The following is a 22,268-nucleotide window of genomic DNA, read 5'->3' on the forward strand; positions in this document are numbered from 1 at the left end:
GTCATGCGCAGTGGAGGCCAGGTTTTGTAGTAGCAGCAGGGGGTGGGCGGGTCCATCCGTTTACTCATATTGTCTATACCAGGGGTGTCCTAACCTTTTCCAGCGGGGGCCACGTAGTGAAAAATGGAAGGATTCAGCGTTGCCGCTTTGATATTTTGTAAAGCTTGCTAGGAAGTTATAAATATTTCACCAGAAATCTGCATGTCATCTTTGTGATATACAGTAGGTGAAAAAGTCTATTATTAATATCAACTTCACTCTTCTTCTTTTTAACCCCCTTTTTGCTATTTAGTTTTTTTTTACTTTCATCTTAAATAAGTTTGGAAATGTTCTCCTCCTTCTTCTTCTTCTTGTAACATTACTTTAGGACGGAGTATTAGGGCCACATTGAAAAAAATAATCATCTGAGATTTTGAGAATAAAGTCGCAAATTTAGGAGAAAAAACTCGTAATATTACAAGAATAAAGTCATACACTTACGAGACAAAAGTCTTACATTTACGAGAAAAACCTTTGACTAAGGCCGAAGGTCACGTAAGTCCCCCCATTTCTTAGCTGTCTCAGGCAATGCCTGTTACAACGGAGTATTCAAATAATCTGAGATTTCGAGAATAAAGTCATCAATTTACAAGAAAAAAAGTCGTACATTTCCGAGGATAAAGTCGGAAATTTGCGACAAAAAAGTTGTACGTTTAGTAGAAATAAAGTCATAAATTTAAGAGAAACAAAGTCGTACATTTCCGAGAATAAAGTCATAAATTCACTAGAAAAAAGTCGTAAATATACAAGAATAAAGATGTAAATTTGTGAGAAAAAAAAATTGTACACTTACAAAAAGTAAAGTAAAAGAATGTTCAAGAAAAAATGTTTTCCAAGAATAAAGTTGTAAGTTCACTGGAAAAATGTCGTAAGTTGCAAGAATAAAGTCGTACATTTGTGACAAAAAAAGATGGACATTTACAAGAAAAAAAGTCGTACATTTCCGAGGATGAAGTTGGAAATGTACTAGGAAAAAGTTGGAAATTTACGAGAATAAAGTCGGAAATTTGCGACAAAAAAGTTGTATGTTTAGAAGAAATAAAGTCATAAATTTAAGAGAAACAAAGTCGTACATTTCCGAGAATGAAGTCGGAAATTCACCAGAAAAAAGTAGTAAATTTACAAGAATAAAGTTGTAAATTTGCGACATAAAAAAGTTGTACATTTACAAAAAATAAAGTCATAAATTTACGAGAAAAAAGTCTTAGGCATTACTTTTACAACGGAGTATTAAAATGGTCTGAGATTTTGAGAATAAAGTTGTAAATAAATGAGAAAAAAGTCATACATTTATGAGAAAAAATTCATAATTTTACAAGAATAAAGTCGTAAATTTACGTGAATAAAGTCATAAAATTGATGAGAAAAAAGTTGTACATTTACGAGAAATAAAGTCGTACATTAGCTTTGACCAAGGCCAAAGGTCACGAGTCCCCCCAGTAATGCCTGTTACGTTGGAGTATTAAAATAATCAGAGATTTCGAGAATAAAGACGTACATTTACTAGAATAAAGTGGTAAAGTTACGAGAAAAAGCTTGTACATTTACGAGAAAAAAGTGGTAAATCAACAAGAAAAATGTTGTAAAAGTAGACAAAGGTCTTGGGCATGTGGAAGGGGCGGGGAAATACCCGCTAGCTTGACCATGAATGTTTCATCTACAATCTCTTTGCGTACCATGACCGCCTTCTCCTACTACTACTACTACTACTAGTACTGCTACTACTACCACTACTACTACTACTACTACTACTACTAATTCCAACTGTAAAGACCAATGGATGTCTTTGATCGGCAGCATTAAAGTCACTGTCTTGTTATGTTCCACCATTAGACTGCTCATTTAACAAGTGTGATGTAGTGTAATGACCATATACAAATATTATATCAAATCAAATCAAATGAATATTGTATTGAAAAAATGTAAAAAGTAGATTTTTAATCCAAATAAAATACAATAAAAAATAAAATACAATAGATATTTCATCAAAAAATTAAATAAACTCAACATTTTATGAAAATTAAATGAAGCTGATAGTCAACAAAATGGATATGGAATAAAATTAAAATACAATTAAAAAGGTATTTTATAGAAATGAAATAAAATAAGTATATATTTAATTTAAAAAACATAGCTATTGAATCAACATAAAATGCATGTTTAATCCAAATAAAATAGAATTCAGACATATCATGAAAATCATTAAATAAAATCAATATTTCATGAAAATTAAATAAAGTTGCTATTTAAGGAAAATAAAATCAAACTAAATTGAAATTTAAAACCAATTGAAAAAAATAGATGTTTAATCAAAATAAACCAAAATAAAATGGTTGTGTAATTAAAAATAAATAATTAAAATAGATGTTTCATAAATTAAATTAAAATGAAATAGATATTCAATCAAATATAAAGGACAATCAACATTTCATCAAAATAAAATAAAATCGATGTCATCAAAATAAAATGAAATAAACTCAATATTTAATGCAAATTAAATGAAGCTGATATTCAATCAAAATAAGCAATTTAAAAAATCCAAACAACAATGGATGTTTAATAAAAAGAAAATACGATTAAATAGATATTTAATCGAAATGAAATCAAATAAATATATATTTAATGAAAAATAAAATAAAATGATATAGCTGTTGAATAAAAACAAAATACACGTTTAATACAAAAAAACAGCATACATTTAAATACATATTTAATCTAAATAAAATAGAATTCAGACATGTCAGACAAATCATTAAATAAAATCAATATTCAGTGAAAATGAAATAAAGTTGATCCATCCATCCATTTTCTATGCCGCTTGTCCACACCACAATCAAAATAAGATCACATACCGGATATTAAATGACAGTAAACTGAACTGATAGCTGTCCGCCAATCAGGCAGATTTCAAAGGAGGGTGTCAGCTAGCAGCTAATCTACACACAATACCCATACCAAAAATAAAAAAAAATATATAAAATACACCAATATATTCCTGGGTAGATTTGCTGGGTAGATTTTCATATTTCTGCAAAATATGTTGAGGAAGTTGTCAGAGACGTAAACAAGGAGGAGTCAACATACTCTTGATATCCAATCTTTTATTGTTGATAGTTCATACTGTTGTTGCTGCTGGACTACCCAGCATGCCTTGCGGGCATTTGGAAATATCAGTTTTAAGTTACGCGTTATGTTTAGCTTGGTTGTTGTTTGTCACCCACGTGGTCGTAGTAGCTGATTTGCGTGATGCCTTAACTTGCTGTTGTTTTTGTTTGGTTGCACCGTGAGCAAGTACCTTACCAGCTGTATGTAGACAAACCCTCCGCCAAATTTCTTAACCCAAAAAGTTTGCCCGCTCCTTTCCTAACGCCACAAGTTCTGCTGCTGCTGCTGCTCGGGTTTCTTCCTGCTGCTCGCCGACAGTCAGCAGCTGTTTTTTTGGAGGCATGGGGGGAGGATTAAAACGCTACTGAATTGCGTAAATAGACTTTAAAGATTTTTATCACTGGCAACACAGTACTTCACGTCTGAGGACATTGAGAAGTCATTTCTGTGTGTCTCCTCACAGTTGACGCACGGGGGTACCCAAAGGAGACAAAAAAATTGGAGAAGATTTAATGAGCTGATGATTGTAATCTAGGGTTAATTTATTTTGCTGCACTTTAACCCCCCCTGCCACCCCCCACAAGTCTTGTGGCTCCAGGCCAAACTGATCCTATGTGTGTACATCCAGTAAGTGTTTGGACGTTCGTCCGTGTGTGTGTGTGTGCGTGCGCACTGTGCAACTATTAATTACTCCACTAATCAGACCCCCCCAGGATTATTCCTCAAAGCACCCCCACCCCAGCATGGCAACAATCCCCTCACAGAGCGTGTTTGGAAGACAGTAACCGTCACTCTTTTGTTGCCTGCTCACTCACTGTACACTTCTTTTTCTCTCCGCCGAGGCAGGTGGTCGTCTCAGTGAGGTCATCCTGTCTGACACTTTAGGAGAGGAGGGGAAGGGGGATGGGGGGGGGGGGGGTGGTGGCGGCAGTCGTCCTCAAGACTAAAAACCATATGGAAGCTCCAATGACTTTCTATTTGCAGCAGGTTGCTCTTTACGTTGATTTTAGCTGAATGAAAATGTGGTTTGTGTTTGTGTAAGTGTCCTTTCTTGCTTCCTCGTGCCATCCCGAACGACTAAGTCAACTTCAGTTATATTTAAAGGCAATATTCACCGATTTTTATTTCCTAGAGCAGGATAAAAAGAGTCTGGGGAAAGGAGATAATAAGCAAACGTGGAGGGGTAAAATACATAGAATAGAAATACATAGAATTCATGATAAATGTCAAATAAAATAAGTTGGAACTATATGTAGTGAAATATATAATTGACAAAGTTAACAATTATTTCATTAATCAGGATAAAACCAAGTGAACAGCAAACAATGTAAAGAATTGCAAATAATGCCATGACTACTACTTTTATTGTGTTAAAAAGCCAAACAGTCATTGTTGTATCCTATTATGTAAAGCCTGAAGCGCCAACAAGTTGAATTTTGTGTTTGAACGTTGCCATCTAGCGGGCAATGCACGGAAGAGCCAAGCGCCTCAGTAGAACACGGAAGTACGCATGACAAAAACTACAATTCCCATGTCGCCCGTAACGGAAATGGCGTCAGTGCGCCGCCGTTGCTGTCAAGGGCACCGGGTTCGTAACGTTAGCTTAACTATCAGTGGCTACCCGCACGTGTGTTTACAAGCGGCCTTTTTACTCCTAAAATCCTTAAACGACGCTTTTTCTTACGATGGACGGCTTCGGTTCGGACTTCTCTGCAGGCGGGGCTGGAGGTAAAGTGGACACCGGCACGATAATGGAGCAGGTCAAAGTCCAGATCGCGGTGGCGAACGCACAGGAACTGTTGCAGGTAAGAAGCTAGCAATGCTAACCGGAGACTTTAAAGGCTAACATAAGCACTTTTAATGTGTTGTATGGCAACATGTCACCGCATTTTTGTCAATGACACCACATTAACACTAACCACATCAACTAATAACAGCTATTTGCATTGAACTGTTATTGGAAAGGCATTTGTAGAAGTCAACTTTCCTCTCCATGGAAAGCGCATGCTGCATACTGTAGTCAAAATGATGCAATGTTGACTTTTAAAAGGACCAAGTCATGCTCTCTCCTCTTGTTTCAGAGAATGACAGACAAATGCTTCAAGAAGTGTATAGGAAAACCTGGAAGCACATTGGACAACTCAGAGCAGGTGTGACCTCACATGCAAAGTTTCGTTAAGGTGGAAAAAAACAGTTCATGCTGCTTTACAAACAAATGTACTTCAGTCTGGAAGTCTTATCAACATTTTTTCTAATTATTTCAAAACGTTTCTGTTTTGAAATGATTTGGGGAGGGGGGGGCAGAAAATAATTGCATCACTCCTCACAAATTTGTAATGAATTCCGACACATTTCATACCAGGAATAAATGACAAAGACTCCAAATAATCACAAAGTCAAACCCACAACACCCTCGCTAACCCGTGACTACTTTTGTGGACGCAATAAAGACGTGCCATTTTACTAATGGCATGTCTCCTCTCTCAAATAATTCATGAATGTGGCAACCTTGCACAAAATACGTCATCAGAACGACTCCAAATGAGCCTGGAAATAATCCACAGTGTCAGAAAACGTGCCACTTACTTAATGCGATCACTTAAGTTCTTACTTGATTAATGACGGTGGCAACCTTGAACAAACTGTCATTAGAACAACTCCATATAAGACCTGAAATAATGAACAATGTCAGAAAAATTGCAGTGAAACAACCGAATGTGCCTTTTCATGAATGTGATTACTGCTCTTGAAAGTAATTAATGAATACAGCAACCATACACAAAATGCCATCGGAATGACTCCAAATGAGACTGGAAACAATCCCGTGTCGGAAAGCGTGTCGACTGTGACAACCTTGCACAAATTGGTAATCGGTGTGACTTCACATAAGCGTTGAAATAATCCAAGTCAGAAAAACTGCAGTATAACAGCAGAATACAATGTGCCGTTTAATTAATGTGATTGCTCCTCTCGCAAGTCATTAATAAATGTGGCAACCTTGCACAAAATCTGTCACTGGAACAACTCCAAATCAGACCGGAAATAATCCACAATGTCAGACAAAATGGCAGTAAAAGAGCAGCGTAGCGCGTATCATGTAATTAATGCGATTGCTCCTCTTTTAAGTCATTAGCGTGGCAAAGGAATCAGAATGACTCCAAATAAGGCCGAAAATATTCTCGAATGTCAGAAAAACTGCAGTAATAGAATGTGCCTTTTAATTAATGCAATCGCTCCTCTCCCAAATGATTAATGGCCGTGGCAACTGCGTTCCAAATATGTCCTCCGAACGACTCCGAACACAGTAAGACCAGAAATAAGAAAAATTGCAGTAAAAGAGCAGAATAGAAGGTGCCATTTAATTCATGCGATCGCTCCTCTTAGAGTGTAATGGACGACAGCCGCCGCCGTGTGCCAAAGAACTGATGAGAACGGTACGAATGAGCTGGCGTGCGTACGTGCTGACGGTCTGCTTTGATTGTCCCCGCAGAAATGCATCGCCATGTGCATGGACCGCTACATGGACGCCTGGAACACGGTGTCCCGGACGTATAACTCCAGATTACAGAGGGAACGAGCTCGTATGTGAACGTCCGTCCCGTCCTTCTCGTCCTCCCCCTCAGTCCTTCCCTTTTGCTGAGCGCTGCTCATCCACAGACGAGTGCTCTGACTTCTTAGGGATTTTTTGGTTTTTGATTTTTGTTCCCATACCTCTGAAACAGGCTAGCAAAGCCTGTGGACTGCAGCATAGCAGTGTGAACAATATTCACTTCACTGACGGAGCTCTACTACTACTTTTGTGTTGTTTCGTTTTTTTTAATGTCATGAAAAACTGGTATCGTGGCTAACAAGTAAAGCTACTGTGTTAAGAAGTGTTGGCTGGGTCTGTGCGTCTATGTCGGAATTATGGGAAATTGCCACGGGGATAAGTGGACGATAAATATGTTCCAATCCGATCCAGAGTCCGTTATCTGTACCGATTCCGATATCGGCGTAATTCGCATATGGAAAATTTCTGATCCCTGGGCTGCGTTTCCTTGGCCGTGATTGCATATTAAAGTCAACAGAGCTCTGGTATCGGCCTCGGAAGATATCCAAATTCAGGTATCAGACTTGGATCTTGGATCACTTCATTTCACAGCCGTGTATCAATCGGGCAAAGCATGTGGTTTCTCAGTGGTGTACCTAATGATATGGCCGGTCAATGTAAGGCTTTGTTGGTCCTGATTTGTTTTTTTGAGCACCTTTTATGGTACATAAACTTACTCAGTCCTTAACAACAGCACTGTAGTGGTCTATGACAACATGTTTGTCATGAATGAGTGAGTGATGGAAAAACCATCAGTACATTTTGACATCCATACTAAGTAACTCGATCAATGTTGTAAGATTTCCCGTCCCGTATTATATCACATTTTTCATCTTTTTATTTTTCATTGTGTCACAAGAGTGTATTGGAAGCGAACCCTCAACCCTTGGCCAATCGCTACAGAGTAGGCGTGGTCGGGGGAGGAGGCTGCGGAATCCAGCGTGTCGGTCCAAGAGAAGAAGAATGCACATTTACCCTGTACACAGCGTGAGCTTTATGGAGTATTTTATTCAAAGAATAGCATTTTAAACGCCCCTGAATGAACAGCTCGGACCCCTTTGATGTATCACCTGCACCTGAATGTGTTGGCACAGTCCGAGGTGTTCAACTATACCGTGTGTAGCCAATTTCCCGGTTATCAAAAATACTTGAATAGTTACATAGTTGAAGATTGCCCTTGTTGGTGGGTGAGCAGTACAGTTCCAACCAGCACCCGTGACCCCAGGGGGCCACCAAAGTCAATACTGTTGTAATTGAGTGTAGTGGTTTTTCCATTGAGTCCATTGTCATCTTTTAGTTGCTGTCGGTCAAAGCTGCTTGTCCTCGCCTCAGAAGGGCAGGTATGTGGATATCCATTTCCTCACAGAAGTCACTCGAGTGTAAACCCCCGGAAAACCTACTCGCCCGCATCCGTGTCCCCAGCTGGTCACCCCGGCCACAAACCACGGGCCGGAGCCTTCACGACAGGTCAGTGGACCCCCGGAGTCTCCCTGCATGATGGAGGAGAGTCACTTTAAGTGTAAAAAGAATGATTTTTTTTGTTTGTTTTAAGTTGTTCCAGTTTGATTGCTTGGAGGGAGGCAGGAATGCATGTGGGTTTCCTTACATGAGAAGATTACATGCTGGGCACGGCTGAAAGGGAGCTCTGTGTCCTGAGGAGAGAAGTCTGTTCCCTCCATTAAGAGGGATAAGGAAAGCAACCTTACATATGCTACCTCCACTCCATCCAGCACGCACACTAACCTTATTGTGCAGCAAAGTAAACGCTATATACCCAGGACTAACGGAGAGACATGTCTGTGAGTTGGAGATACGTATATGGTGTTGGAGTACTGCTGTTGATGGACTGTTATTTTTTTACATTAATGTCAACTTTAACTTAAAACTGTCATTAACTGTCAATTTTTTGACATTAACTGGGTTAACTCAAAGTTAACCAGTTAATCAAGAACCTTGTTAACGCAAGGTTCCTTTAACGGCACTATTTTTTTTTGACACGCAATGAACGCACGTCCTGTTTGACCCTCGGCCCGCACCACAGTGTTGCCAACTTGGCTAATTTATCGCTAAATCTGGTGACATATTTTCTCAAAAGCGACTAGCGACAAATCTAGCTACTTTTTCTGGCGTCGTCTGAGAGTTCTCTGGTATTTGGGGACTTAAACGTGAAAGTACGTGTTGATCTGCAGTTTGTGTTGTCGCTGCTGAGACGTCCGCCTCGCCCCAAAGCAGACACAAGCCGTCAGTGCACTGTCAGCTCCCGTGGCACACCGAGAGCATAGTGGGGCTCCACGCATGCGCGAGGTGCGATGCCACCGCGGTGGATCTCACCGTTTTACAGAGCGGGATCTAAAATGTAAATGTTTCTTAATCTTCGATCATTACACTACTACTCATTACACTCAAGCCTCATTGGGACTCTGTCGCTTACCTGTCAGTGTGTCAGAACGTGTGATGGGAGAACGCTGTGTCATAAGTTAAACAAGTAGTCCCAACTACAAGATAAGAGGTGGAGCCTGCAGGTGAGTCTGGATGTAAATATTACGCTGTCTAGATTTTGAGGGATAAAATATTACAATTATTTTATTTTGATGCAGTGATGGCCAATTTTAAATGAACAAACTAAGAAATCAAGTATATTTGTTGTTCTAAACATAATGGTGTTTTTACTCCTCCTTTTGTCTCTTATACGAGGTTGTGCTTTTTTCCTACAGCATCTCTGACAGCATCATATGCAAATAATATGCAAATTAGTCAGTGGCGTTATCTCGTGACTTCTAGGACAGCCAATAGCTATTTTTCTTACTGGGGAGTTGGCAACAGTGCCACACCGTACTTTGAGGAAACGCAGCGGTGACTGTGGAGCCGCAAGCGGGAGAAAATATTGAGCAGAAATGGAGGGGAAAAAACAAAAGAGTATTTTGATTGTTAAGTTTTGCTTGAAAGGCCTGGCAGATGGTTCTCGCAACAAGACCAAGGTTATTTGTATCTACTGTCGTTGGTTTGACTTGTCACGGATTACGTCGTCTGCCAGAGAGAAGTGAGGAAGTTACCGGAACACTGCCGGTATTTTTTATTTTTTTTACTGTAATGTACGCAGCGGTACTTTGGCATACAAGTTTGGTTTTTTTTTTTAGATGCCACCCGTCTCGCCGCTTTTTTTTTTTGCTTTTAACTGCGGGCTAAAATTTGGGTTACGAGCTGCTATTTCCTGGCAGGCATAGCAGAGGACATCGACTTGGGATGAGAATGTATGTGAATAGGATGAGCAGCAAAACATACCTGTACATGCATTATCGTGATCTAATTTATCTTACTGACAGGAACAACATCAAATTAAAAGCAGCAAATGAATACAGGGCCACCATCCACCAGTATGAGCACAAATATGCACATTAGCACTCAGTAAGGTCCCTTATGCGTTCCCACATAGTATCAGCATTTGGGAGCAAATATCAGGGGAAAGAAAAAGGGTAAAAATACAATATAGTGGTCCTGGGCAAAGTTAGAAGGTGCATTCAAGGACCGCCAAACAAAGTGAGACAAAATGCCGCTCACATTAAATATGCAAAAACAGCGAGATTTCTAACTGTACATTATTTTTGGAATAAAGTAATGTCCCGCATTTCCAAATTTGATGTAGTTACTGTTGCTGCGCATGGACTCGTTTACCACTAAGAGATTTACATCCCTGCTTATTGATAAAAATGTATTTCAATCTGTGATTAAGTGTGATTAATTATGAGTTAACTATGGACAAAAATGTGATTAATTGTGGTTAAATATGTTCATCGATTGACAGCCCTGGTATTGACACATTGCACCTAAAATATGAGCAGAGACAATGTCTGAGTTTCACGAGCCGGTGTAGGAACCATTGTAGTCCATCTTACCAAGCAGGTGTCCCTGCCTCCTTGCATGTGACCAGCACACATCATGTGACGAGTCAGGGTGGCTCCGTAGGACTGCTGGCAGGCTGCCTGCTCGATGATGCTCACCGAGGCTTTCTGCAGCAGGTTAGTCAGTGAACCTTTTGCAGTGAGGAAAACATTTCTGTAATAACACAAAGACTACACAGCTCCCAATTCTCACGCTTACCTCCTTCCCTCATGGATCCCCATCCTGAGATGTAGCACTCGGCATCCTCCAGGAAGCCGTGCACTGGTGAGGGGAGACACGCGGACTGGATGGTGTGGGACACGGAGGCTGGGACCAGCAGCTCCAGCAGGGCCACGTCATGGTCCATGCTGGTGCTATTGAAAGCTGGGTGGATGATGACCCGCTGGATGGGGATGACCAGGGCTCCCATGCCTGAACGCAGCACAGATCCCAGGCTCGCTGCCCAGTAGGTGGGGTTGGGGTCGCTGCAGGTGGGGACCAACCAGGGTCAAGCAGTGGAGTACAGTATGTGTAATATACACGTGTGTTTCTTGTATGAAGATGTGGGATGCGTGTCTTCAAATGGAACACCTTTTGAAGCAGTGTGCCGCGGTCAGTAACCATTTACTGTGAATGAGCGTGGCGCCACATTGGTGCCGTCTCTGGTACTGGAGGCTGCCAATCCAAGGCCACTCCCCCCTGCGAGCTGTGACGCCACCCACAACCCTGTTGGAGCCCAGCGCAGGACGTTCACCGCACTCTGAAATGAAAACAAATCTTAGCTCAGGGGTGTCCAGAGCGTTTTTATTTTGGCTCACGGAACATTCAAAAAATACAATTCAACAAGAAAACAAACAAAACAATCAGCAGTCATTTTACAAAATAAAGTCCAAATATTGAGACAAAGAAGTTGTAATCTCACAAGAGACAAAGTTGTAATTTTCCAAGAATACTATGAAGAAAAATAATGTCATTTTAGTAGCATAAAGTTGAAATATTAAAGAAAAAAGACTTGTAATATGATGAGGAAAACATGACAAATAAAGTTAGAATTTTTGGAAAATAGGTGGCAGAAAAAGTCCTAATTATGAGAAGAAAGTTGAAATATTTGGAAAATGTTTTAAAAACAGCAGAAATGGAAACAGCTTGTCAGCTGCGCGTCAACAAGGTACATTTATTTCTTTATTTAAGGTATATTTTTATAGGTTTCTAGGAAAACGCGACTGAAACTTCAAAATGAAATTGTTACTTTAATATTTTATTTGTAATTTTCTTTTACCGCTGTGGAAAAGCTCAGTATTATTAGTTGGTACAAGGAATTATGGGATAGATGTTTTGCAGACGCAACTTTATGACTCCAGAATTTGGAGAATTTCAGAGTCATAAAGATGTATCTGCTTTTAGTTTGAAAAAACAAAAAAACCCTCAAACATCCATCCATCCATCCACCCGTCCGTCCGTCTGTCCATCCATCCATCCGCCCGTCCATCCATGTTCTATGCCGCTCATCCTCACTCGGGTCGCGGGTATGCTGGAGCCTATCACCCTCAACCATTGAAATTCAAAACAGGACAGTTTTAACACCTCAAGCACAAAACAATAACTTGGAAAAAAGTTACACCTTTTAAGCCCAGGCCTGTCAAATGATACAACCTGGCTCTTGGTCATTTATTAAAACGTTTCCCAACTACAGATACATGTTGTGCATTATTCCCAAAGTTTGGGACGGCTCTGCACGCTGTGCTTTATAAAGTTGTTTTTTGTTTTTTTTTTTAACACCGAGTTCCGCTGACGTCAACGCAGCTGGGACTTCCTTATATGGGCATGCCCAGGCACACACTTCTAAGCCTGCCTTGCCCCCGCTCTGCTCTGTTGACCGTGTTGGCACGTAGGGCACCCAGGAAATGTTTGTTGGGGTGTGCTTAAAGAGGCAAGCATCAGGCAGAAGCGGTTGGAGTTGCTGATTGTTGCAGGTAGACCCTGTTAATGAATTTATTCCAAGAGGAAGAGAAGTTGCGATTTTATGAGAATAAACTCATAATATGAGTAAAAATAATGCCATTTTAGTAGCATAGAGTTGAAATATTAAAGAAAAAACAATAAATCGTAATATTATGAGAAACAAAACTAGATAAAGCTGTAATTTTTGGAAAATTTCTTTGGGAGAAAAAGTTATGTTGTGGCAATAAAGTCATTAAAAAACCCCATAACAGTCGAACTGGGGAAAAAAGGAGCAAAAAACGAAGTTGATACTTACAATATGCTTTTTCACCGCTATCACAAAGCTGAGGTACCGTTTAAAAAATAAGATTATATAACGTCTTCAAAGTGGAAAAGTTGCATCCCTTCATTTTTCACTAGGTGGCCCTTATGGGAAAAGGTTTGGACACCCCCGCCCAAAAGGTAGAGGCATGCCCAGACAAGAACGCGTTTCTGGTGCAACACGACAGTCGCTATTGTACTTTAACGATGGTCGTTTCGAACCACAAAAGAGTGAAACCGCTCTGTCTGAGAAGTGTATTTTTTATAATCTTTCAACATACCGCAGTTTCTCTCGTCGGCTTGGTTGGGGCAGTCTGGAACGCCGTCACATTCCGGGTTGAACTTGCTGATACAGGAAGTGGCGCTGCACTGGAAGTCGCTGCTGCAGATAGAAACTACAAGACATGGCAGGGAAAGGGAAAGAGTCGCATGTGTGCTTGGCAACAAACATACCGACTGAATTGATTTTCAGCCATTGGTCATTAGGACAATACCGGGAAGCGCTGGGACCGTCCTGGGACTTGGCCGATGATGACCACTCGCAGCTGCAGCAGTGACAGCGGCGTGATGCTCGGGGACTGAGTAATGGGCCGAGCTGGGGTCTGTCTGGCGAAGAATCCAGTGGTGGAGCCTGGTGACCCGCGAGTAAACCCCTGGCCTGTTGATCTGGGCGCAGCCGATACCCCAGCTCACCACCCCAGCTAGGAAGAACCTGCCCGGGGCACCCTCGCACACCAAAGGCCCCCCAGAATCACCCTGACAATGAAACACAGGATGATGCTTTTCTTGTGTGGAAAATAATGTGTAAACGCACCATTTTGCGTTTACAAGGGGGGGGGGGGGGGGAGCATTCTCAGCAAATGAGAGGAGAGAAAAAACTCCTGTTTGTTGGGGGGGGGGGGGGTTTAAATAAAAATTCTGCTTAGGGCCCAGTTAGAGAAATAGATAGGCTGATAAAAAAGATACTTTATGAATCCCCAAGAGAAATTCACATGTCTGGTGGCTCTGCAAAAAAGTCCAAATAAACGCTTAAAAATACACCTATGAAGGGCAATAACATACTGTAGCTGTCTTGGTTTTAGGTTTTAGCTTGAAAAATGACAAATCTGGTCTTTTGGACCGTCTATTAGAGCAATTAATGGCTGAGCAGTGTCCCGAGGACATGCTGACGATGCAATGTTTCTGCATTCTGCTCACCATCATGGCGGCCATGGCAGCTTGATGAATTTCACATTATTATGCCAATGTAGGGAAAAAAACCATCCAGATGTTGGCAGATACGGTATATCGCCAATATCAGCCAGGTGGCTGATATAATCGGACAATCCTACTTCAAGCAGATAGAATATCGGACAATCCTACCTAATACAGGAAAGTATTTTATCCTTTCAACCTTCCATCCACACGGGAACGGCTTACTGGGCGACCGCCCAGTCACAATCACGTGACCAGAAGTGAGTGTTCCTACAGTATGTGGACAGGGTCTAAGTCAGCCCTCACCTGGCAGGAGTCCACCTTGCCCTGCAGGAACCCTGCACACATCATGTTGGCTGTGATCGCTCCCCTGTACACAGGTAACTTATTGCACACCTTGGAGTCGATGATTTTAACCACAGCTTTTTGCAGCGTGGGAGGCACGTCGCCTAAAATGGAGATGATTGGATTCATTTAGGATTAACACAGTATCTCACACTTGTACCTCACATTTCAGCATCTTCTCAAGAGAAAACACCAGAGAAATGAAACTTGGATGTACTCTGAGCAGTCAGTGTGCAGTGCAGTAATCCCTTGCCACTCAGCGCTTCATAAATCATGCTGTTTTGTGGTTGAATGCAGCCTATTATGAGTCAAAACATATGCATTTTTAAGCACATTTTATGTATCTTTGGCTTGAATTAAGCATAAAAACGGCAAAATGAAGTAAAATACAATTTAAGAACGTGCGATGATATGTAATATTCCACACTGGTCACTAGGTGTCAGCAATGTTACACTGATGACAGGAAGTACTGTACACAACAGGAAGCAAAAAAGAACACGAAGGAACTCTCCCAATGCTAACATGTGAGTATTTATGTCTTATTTTCTCTTATTATGTCTACTGTATTGGGGAATAGGAGTGTAAAGGTGACCATGGGGGTGTTATTTCATGTCAAGAGGGCTCTAATAATGTTAAAAATCATATTTAGAAGGTCGTGAACAGGTTTTCTATGCTCTAAATAGGGAAATATTCTACTTCTATTAAATACGGACTCCTACTTGGCGGAAATTGGCTTACCACGGTCGGGTCTGGAACCAATGAGCTTCCTTCATAGATTTACTATGCACTGAAAATGGGTCAACACAGCCATTATTGTCTTAATACGTAGCTGGCAACACAAGTGAGTAGCAAGATAATTGTGTCATGGTCTGGGCCTGCACGAGTGCTGCCAGCACAAGGCTGCTGCGGTTCATGGAGAAAACCGTGGATTCCAACATGTACGGCGACATTCTGAAGCACAGCATGATCCCCTCCCTTTGGAAAATGGGGTTTCCAACATGATAAAGACCCCAAAAACATCTCCCCCACAAAATATTGACACCGAGTACTCGAACAGTAGATCACATCCAAGTTTCATTTTCTTCGTGTTTCGGGGGTACACCCCTGCCGCAGGACTCACTGCTGAACATGTGCAGAGAGCCCCATCCTGACACCACGCATCTCTGTCCAGGACTGAAGACGTGAGACGGGGAGGGCAGACAGGCAGGTTGGACATATGGACTGAAGGTGAGGGGGGTCTCCAGCTCCAGCACAGCCACGTCAATGTCAGTGGTCATGGGGTTGTAGTCTGGAGACACTCTCAGTGTCTTGATGTTGATTATTTTGGTCTGGGACTCCTCGCCGCTCACCAGACTGGCACCCACCAGGGCCGTCCACTCTTTGGGGTTTTTGTCCCTGACGAATGTACGGAATGTCTCATACACTTCAGAGTTGATGCATCTCATGGACACAAGTACTGAGACACACATCTTAATTGATTAGTCAATCGATTAGGTCAATTAGCCTGGGCTGGTGAAAGGTGCAAATGTCCACTTGAAACTGCAACCACATTTTTGGGACCTTCAACACGGGTTCCGAACATGACAACCCCAAAACCTACTCAGTAGCGCCCCAGGGAATCCACGTAAACACATATGGCATTTGGTGGACATGTGCATCATGATAGGGCGCACTAAAGAGGATCAAGAACCCATGCCTGGAATCCAACAGGAAGGCGGCCATTTTGGTTTAAAGTGGCCCTTTTAGGTGAAGTCCAGGGTTCATATACTTTGACGACCTCCTCCTAGGGAATTTGCCCGCGTGAGCCCGAATTGGAGTGGAGGATTGCTGACAGATGGGTGATGACAAACTGTGAAGGGTTTCAGCGTGTGCCATAGGATGTGGGCGGAGCATGGCGGCAGACTACACAACTGGAACCAGGAATTTAGCTCTACAAGGTCTGATGTTAAATGTTGGAATTCCGCTCAAGATACTCAGATTACTTTCATACTGGAGATACTCCCGTCCAGGCCTGCGTCCAGTTTGCCCTCCGACTTTTGTGAAAAACTTGAGTTGCGTGGGTGTGCGGGGGGCCGTTTAACACTACCAAGGCATTCTATGCTTCCATGTCCAAAAAGGCAAACTTGAATAAACCAGCTCTTCCATGTTTACTTCCTGTTGTCTACTAGCCTGGTGTCCCAGTATCTTTGTCCATGCTGCCTTTTAAGTTCCTGTACACATTTGTTCCTACCTACCTCTCAAAGCAGTGTGCTGCACTGACCAGCCACCTTTCGCTGATGATGGAGGCTCCACACGTGTGTTGACCGTGTAGCCTCAGACTGACCTGCCATGGCAGCTCCCCTTGTCGAGCGTCTTCGCCGCCCACGATGCGATTCCCGGCGGCGCTACGCAGACCACACGCTACAGGGGAAGAACTAGAATAGATGAGCGGTGCTCGCCACCTTTACGCGTCACTAACATGAATAAGAAGAAGGAAAGCAGGTTTACCACAGCGAGCTTCGTCGGATCCGTCAGCACAGTCTGGTACGAAGTCACACTCTGGGTTGACTTTAGTCACACACTCACCGTTGTCACAGCTGAAGGCGCTGTCGGGACAACTGGCTAGAGGTGCGTATAAGGGTGGAATAAATGAATAACAATCAATTAAAATACAAGAATAGGATTATGAGAAATGATATGTCCCATAAGTTTGATCAAATATTAATGAAGTCATTTTGGACAATTGGATGCTTCCAACTTTTATGTAATGGAAGACGAACGTGAGAGCCCAGACCTCAACCTCCATCAAATTGAATGAATAAAATTCCATTGAATACAATAAAATGGAAATGTATTTATGTGGATTAAAATAGAAGGCTAAAATCTAAAAAATAAATAGATATAAAATAAAATAAAATAAAATAAGTGAATTAAATGAAGTAAAATCGTAGTCAAGTAATTAATGTAATGTCATGTAATTAAGACAAAAACCTAAAAATAAATAGAAATTAAATAAAATAACATAGAATTAAATGGAATAAAATAAAATAAAAGTGAAATGAAATGAAACATAATTAATGGGGTTATTGACACCAAAGACGTACGTTTTCTTAAACCCGAACGCTCGTTCCCACCGACGTATTTATACATCTTTTACGTTTAGGCAATCAAAGTGATGATGCAAGTGCATCATAGAAGAGGTCACGTTTCATGCAGTTTTAAGCCATCAAAACGGCCACAAGGTGGCATTCGATAAGAGCTCGGCATGGATCTTTCCCATGTATTAACACACTCGACAGCAAGGAGGAAGTGAGAGAGCGTGGAGGAGTGTAACGTGCAGAAGGTTACGCATTGCAGGGAAATTCTAATGGATGCACACGCACAGGCGAGCGCGCACGCACACTTGCACACACACACACACACACAGTTTAGTTTCAAATGTAAAAATTGTAAATAGTTCATGGTGCTATATTTGTAAATAAATTGTTCTTTTTAATGTAAAACAACCCTTTTTTTGTGTTGTTTATGTTGTGGTGCGGCTGTCACAAAAGCAAAAAATATTTGTGTCAAAGTGAAAGTTATGCTTGAAATGTATCTTTTCACAAAAAGCTGGTTTTCTCCCTTTTTTAGTCAGGAACCAATATTTTCCTGAAACTTACCTATGTTCTACTGCTGATTACTAAAGAACGAAAAAAGGTAGAAACAAACTTTTTTTTCTGATGAAAGACAAGAGTGTAATGTTTCTTTTGGTAGGTTCCATGTTTATATAACCATACAACACAATATTCTGTGTGCCTTGGAAGATCAGTCAAAATCGTCTTTTGAAAAATGGCTGGGATTGAATGAGTTAATAAATAAGAAATTATAATAAAATGATATATAATAAAAAAATATATCATATGAAATACTAATGAATTTTGGATAATTGTATGCTTCCAACTTTTATATATTGGATGACAAACTAGAGAGCCCAGACCTCAACCCAATCAAACACCTTTGGGACGAACTAGAACTGTGATGCGTGCCACAGACGCAGAAAAAACAACTTTATTTAATATTTAGTTTTAAAAAAATGTTTACTAGATATTTTTAATATGATTTTTTTGTCTAGTATCCGGTTCCACGCTGTTCCATGATGTTACTTTTAGCACTAAAAGCTTCCATGCCGTATGAGCTACTGTAAATTCCGGTGTAGAAGCTGCTACTTTTTTCTTAAACTTTGAACCCTGCGGCTCATACGGCAGCGCGGCTAATTTATGGCTAAACTAATCTCGTGACATCTCCTTTACTTCAGCACTACTACTAATTGTTTAAATACGGGGCCGCTGGCGAGTCAGTGAGGGAACGGTAGCGCCTGCTTTGGCAGGAGCCAATCCCGAGCCATCAGCGCACTCACAACAAGCTTAAGGAGGTGATTATATATAACAGTGTAACATACAGTCTGACTCACGGTGTCATCTTCAAAGAACACTTTACTAACAGCACCTGACAAATATACAAACATGCCCCAATATGTGCCAATATGTCCCAATAAAATGACAAAACTCCAGCATTTTTACGTTTTCCTATAAGCGCACCGTCGTAGCAGAAAGAAGGAAGGAGACACGGCGTCAAGTTGTTCATTGCTCTGTGTGAGTTATATGAATAAGCAAGTTTGATGATTACGTTGTGTATTGAGTGTTTAATCTTGAAGGTTTCGTTTATATTGGTGTTCCAAATCCCTGCACTGTGAAAACCTGTCAATGTGCGTGCATGTCAGGGTGAGAGAGTGGAGATTCCCCTGAAAATGAGGCTTTATCGCTGCTTGGATGTAATTTAGTACTTTGGACGCTGCTTTATCATGTTTGTTCTACTTTCCCTTTCCATTTGGTATCAAATGAATGTGCAGATGTACAAAAGTGAAGCTCAAGTTCAGCCCATTCAGAGGGAAGGAACCGAACATCCGTCTGAAATAAAAGATGAGTAGGACGGATACTTAGATACTTCATTCATCTCCATAGAAATTCACATCTTATCTATTGATCAGTGCTCATGTAAAACTTTTATCAAAATATGACCATGGACAATACACATTTTTGAACCAGAATTACTTACTATAAAATCAATGAACCAATTAATCATGTGTAATATTTCAATTTAATGAAATGTAAAAATATTTTTTGTTTTTCAAGTGTGCAGCAGTAAGGGGTACATGGCTTCAAGTCAGAAGTCTGAAGGGGTATACGACTGTAAGAACGCATTCATTGGGGCGCTGCAATGACGTCAGCCTCTCTCTGGGCTTTGGGCTCCAGGTCCTTTGGCTCCCTCCAGTGGACAAAGGCGGCATTGCAGCGCTATCCACCATTTTCTATGCTTTGTATGCTCCTGAGATTAAATGATTTTCTCAAACAAAATGCATTATGGGAAATTACATTTTTTAAATGTAATTTTAAACTCGTATTGGTACATGTTTCTATATTTCTGAGGTATAACGCTTGAATGTTAAGTTGCTGTGCAATGAGTTTAATGTTTTTAAGGTGAAACCGTGAGTCAGGCTGTTATATTGAATAACGACCTCCTGCAATGTCCGATGGGTTGACAAGCTCGTCGTGAGTTTGTTCATAGCTCATGATTGGCTCCTGTCAAATAAAGAGCCGACCGGTCCTCACGGACTTGTACGTGCCACAATATGCCATTTTATGACGCGGACACATGCGGCTTACACACTGGTGCGGGGTATATATGTGCAAATCTGTTTTTTCCTCTACTTTTAGTGGGTGTGGCTTATGCACCGGAATTTACGGTAGATATTTTTAATAGGATTTTTTTTTTCTCGTAGCCGGTTCCACAAATTTGCATCATGTTAATTTTAGCACAAAACTAAACGCTTCCTGGCTGTATGAGGTTTTATAAATGACAGCCATTTATGATATATAGTCAACAAGATAAATGCAACACTTTTGTTTTGCTCCCATTTTTCACTAGTTGAAGTGAATGATCTAAACCAGTGGTCCCCAACCCCCGGGCCCGTGGGTCATTTGGTACCGGGCTGCACAGAAAGAAAAAATAATTTCCATTATTTCATTTTTTTAATGTTTTATTTTGAAAAGTGGCCGGATTCTCTCTGTTACATCCGTCTCACTTGACGCATGTCCATTGTGTGTGTGCTAACTTGCTGCACAGATAGACTACTACTGTATTTTTACCATTTTTCTTTCACCTCATATGTGGTGTCAAATGCTGATACTATGTGGGAATGCATAAAGGTACGTTTGGATGGCTTACTGAGTGCTAATGTGCACATTTGTCTCAAGTGAATTCATGCTAGCACACTGCCTTTTACCACACACGTCAAACAGCCATGTCACATGCCATGTCACATGCACTCACCCGTCATATCTTCTCCAATAGCATAAAAGGACTTCCCACTGGCCCCTGCAGAATAAAGGCAAGGATGAAATGTGTGCAACAGACAGACAACGCACGTGTGACCTCTGTGAGAAAACCAACAGATGAGCCTTGTTTCCTACCCAGTAAGACGATAGCGCCGATCCGTCCGAACTCCGGCACCTCCAGAGGGTTCCCGTGCATCACGGAGGTGAGCCCTGCTCTCAGCAGGTCCTGAATGAAGTTTTCGGAATACTGCTGGGCTTTGGAGACCCAGAAGACCAGTCTGAATGTTGCCATCACGTCACCGTTCACGTTGCTGGGGGAAAAAAACAAACAAACCCAAAGTTTGATTCTCTTTGACAACAAAAATGGGGCCAATTTTGCTTTTTTTAATGAACGGAACGCACCCATAGGCTATGACGTTACAGTCAACATAGTGATGGGATACCGACGACGAGGCGAAAACATTCTTAATCTGTGAAAGGAAATAGAAATCCATTTTCATGGGCATTTCATTTTTAGTGGACAGTAAATCCATACTGGTATACAAGCTGGACACTGACTACTCTAACGTAAATCCAAGTTGACTTTATGCAGGTTGCTAAAATACGTGTATCAGACATCGGTGCTGTTGGACTAACCTTTGTATTTAAAACAGATGTCAGCACTATGGAGAAAGCCGAGTTCTGGTCCTGCAGAGACGCATTATACTTGAGACCCTTCAGCTGCACCGTCTCCATGAAATAATGCTGCTCCTGCACCAGGTACGCTGCACCGACCCACGGGACAACACGTGTTCAAATACTGTGTCGACAGTACGTTCATGTGGTGTTTACCAAAGGAATCTCACCAATAAGCAGTCCCACAAAGACGCCAGCTATGAGGAAGAAGAGGAGGAAGACTACGAGGGTGCACCTGTGGCAGGTGGAGCTGGAGGGAGCAGCAGCAGAGGGTCCTGGAGAAGACCACGGGCCTCCCCCATCCTTCCTCACATCCATTGTGGACTTTGACAGCACTGAGATGAAAACTTTTGAATTGAATTAAATAAAATTTTATGAATAAAAAAATGAAATAAAATTACATTCAACTTGAATAAAATTTTTTAAATGAAATAAAATTGAATGTGACTGAAATAAAATAAAATAAAATCCAATTAAATGTAGTCAAAAAACTGCATTAAATGTAAGACAATGTAGATTAGAAATAAAATAAAATAAAATAAAAATAATTTAGTTAATTAGTTGTAATGGTTTTATTTATTTTAGTTTTTAAATTTAATTTACTTATTTATTTTTTACCTACTTCTAGGATTTTTTGCTTTTATTGTTTCTACTTCTTGTTTTAAATATTTTACTGTTGTACTTTTCTTTGTTTTTATTTGATCTTTTAGTTTTTACTGTAGTCATTTTTACTTATTATTTACATTTACATTCCCTTATTTACTTATTATTTGTGGTTTTGCTAGTCTGTGCAGCACTTTGGAAACAGTGTTTAGAAAACTTGCCA

General features: G+C 40.8%; 2 protein-coding genes and 1 long non-coding RNA gene across 4 annotated transcripts; 2 read left to right on the forward strand and 1 right to left on the reverse strand.

Annotated features, from left to right (window-relative positions):
* Window positions 1-4,703: 4,703 nt before the first annotated feature.
* On the forward strand, window positions 4,704-13,640 carry timm13 (translocase of inner mitochondrial membrane 13 homolog (yeast)). Its single transcript, XM_054790574.1, has 3 exons — window positions 4,704-4,949; window positions 5,226-5,294; window positions 6,635-13,640. Exons 1-3 carry the CDS (start codon window positions 4,830-4,832, stop codon window positions 6,731-6,733), a joined length of 288 nt encoding a protein of 95 aa, XP_054646549.1. The 5' UTR covers window positions 4,704-4,829; the 3' UTR covers window positions 6,734-13,640.
* On the reverse strand, window positions 7,446-21,760 carry tmprss9 (transmembrane serine protease 9). The gene is made up of 15 exons (XM_054790575.1): window positions 21,613-21,760; window positions 21,404-21,531; window positions 21,170-21,237; window positions 20,903-21,078; window positions 20,763-20,807; window positions 16,902-17,015; window positions 16,649-16,814; window positions 15,535-15,809; window positions 14,375-14,517; window positions 13,369-13,630; window positions 13,156-13,269; window positions 11,204-11,372; window positions 10,832-11,097; window positions 10,627-10,763; window positions 7,446-8,223 (listed from the first exon to the last, which is right to left on the reverse strand). The coding sequence occupies exons 1-15, from the start codon at window positions 21,758-21,760 to the stop codon at window positions 8,062-8,064; spliced, it is 2,373 nt and encodes a 790-aa protein (XP_054646550.1). The 3' UTR covers window positions 7,446-8,061.
* On the forward strand, window positions 13,829-21,776 carry LOC129189168 (uncharacterized). Of its 2 annotated transcripts, none has more exons than XR_008572746.1 (3): window positions 13,829-20,970; window positions 21,421-21,526; window positions 21,604-21,776. It is a non-coding gene; the product is annotated as an uncharacterized LOC129189168 (long non-coding RNA). The 2 variants fall into 2 exon arrangements; XR_008572747.1 differs by having other exon boundaries at window positions 21,620-21,776.
* Window positions 21,777-22,268: the final 492 nt, after the last annotated feature.

This window comes from Dunckerocampus dactyliophorus, chromosome 10 (assembly GCF_027744805.1).
Source record: "Dunckerocampus dactyliophorus isolate RoL2022-P2 chromosome 10, RoL_Ddac_1.1, whole genome shotgun sequence".
In the NCBI taxonomy this organism is placed as follows: Eukaryota; Metazoa; Chordata; class Actinopteri; order Syngnathiformes; family Syngnathidae; genus Dunckerocampus; species Dunckerocampus dactyliophorus.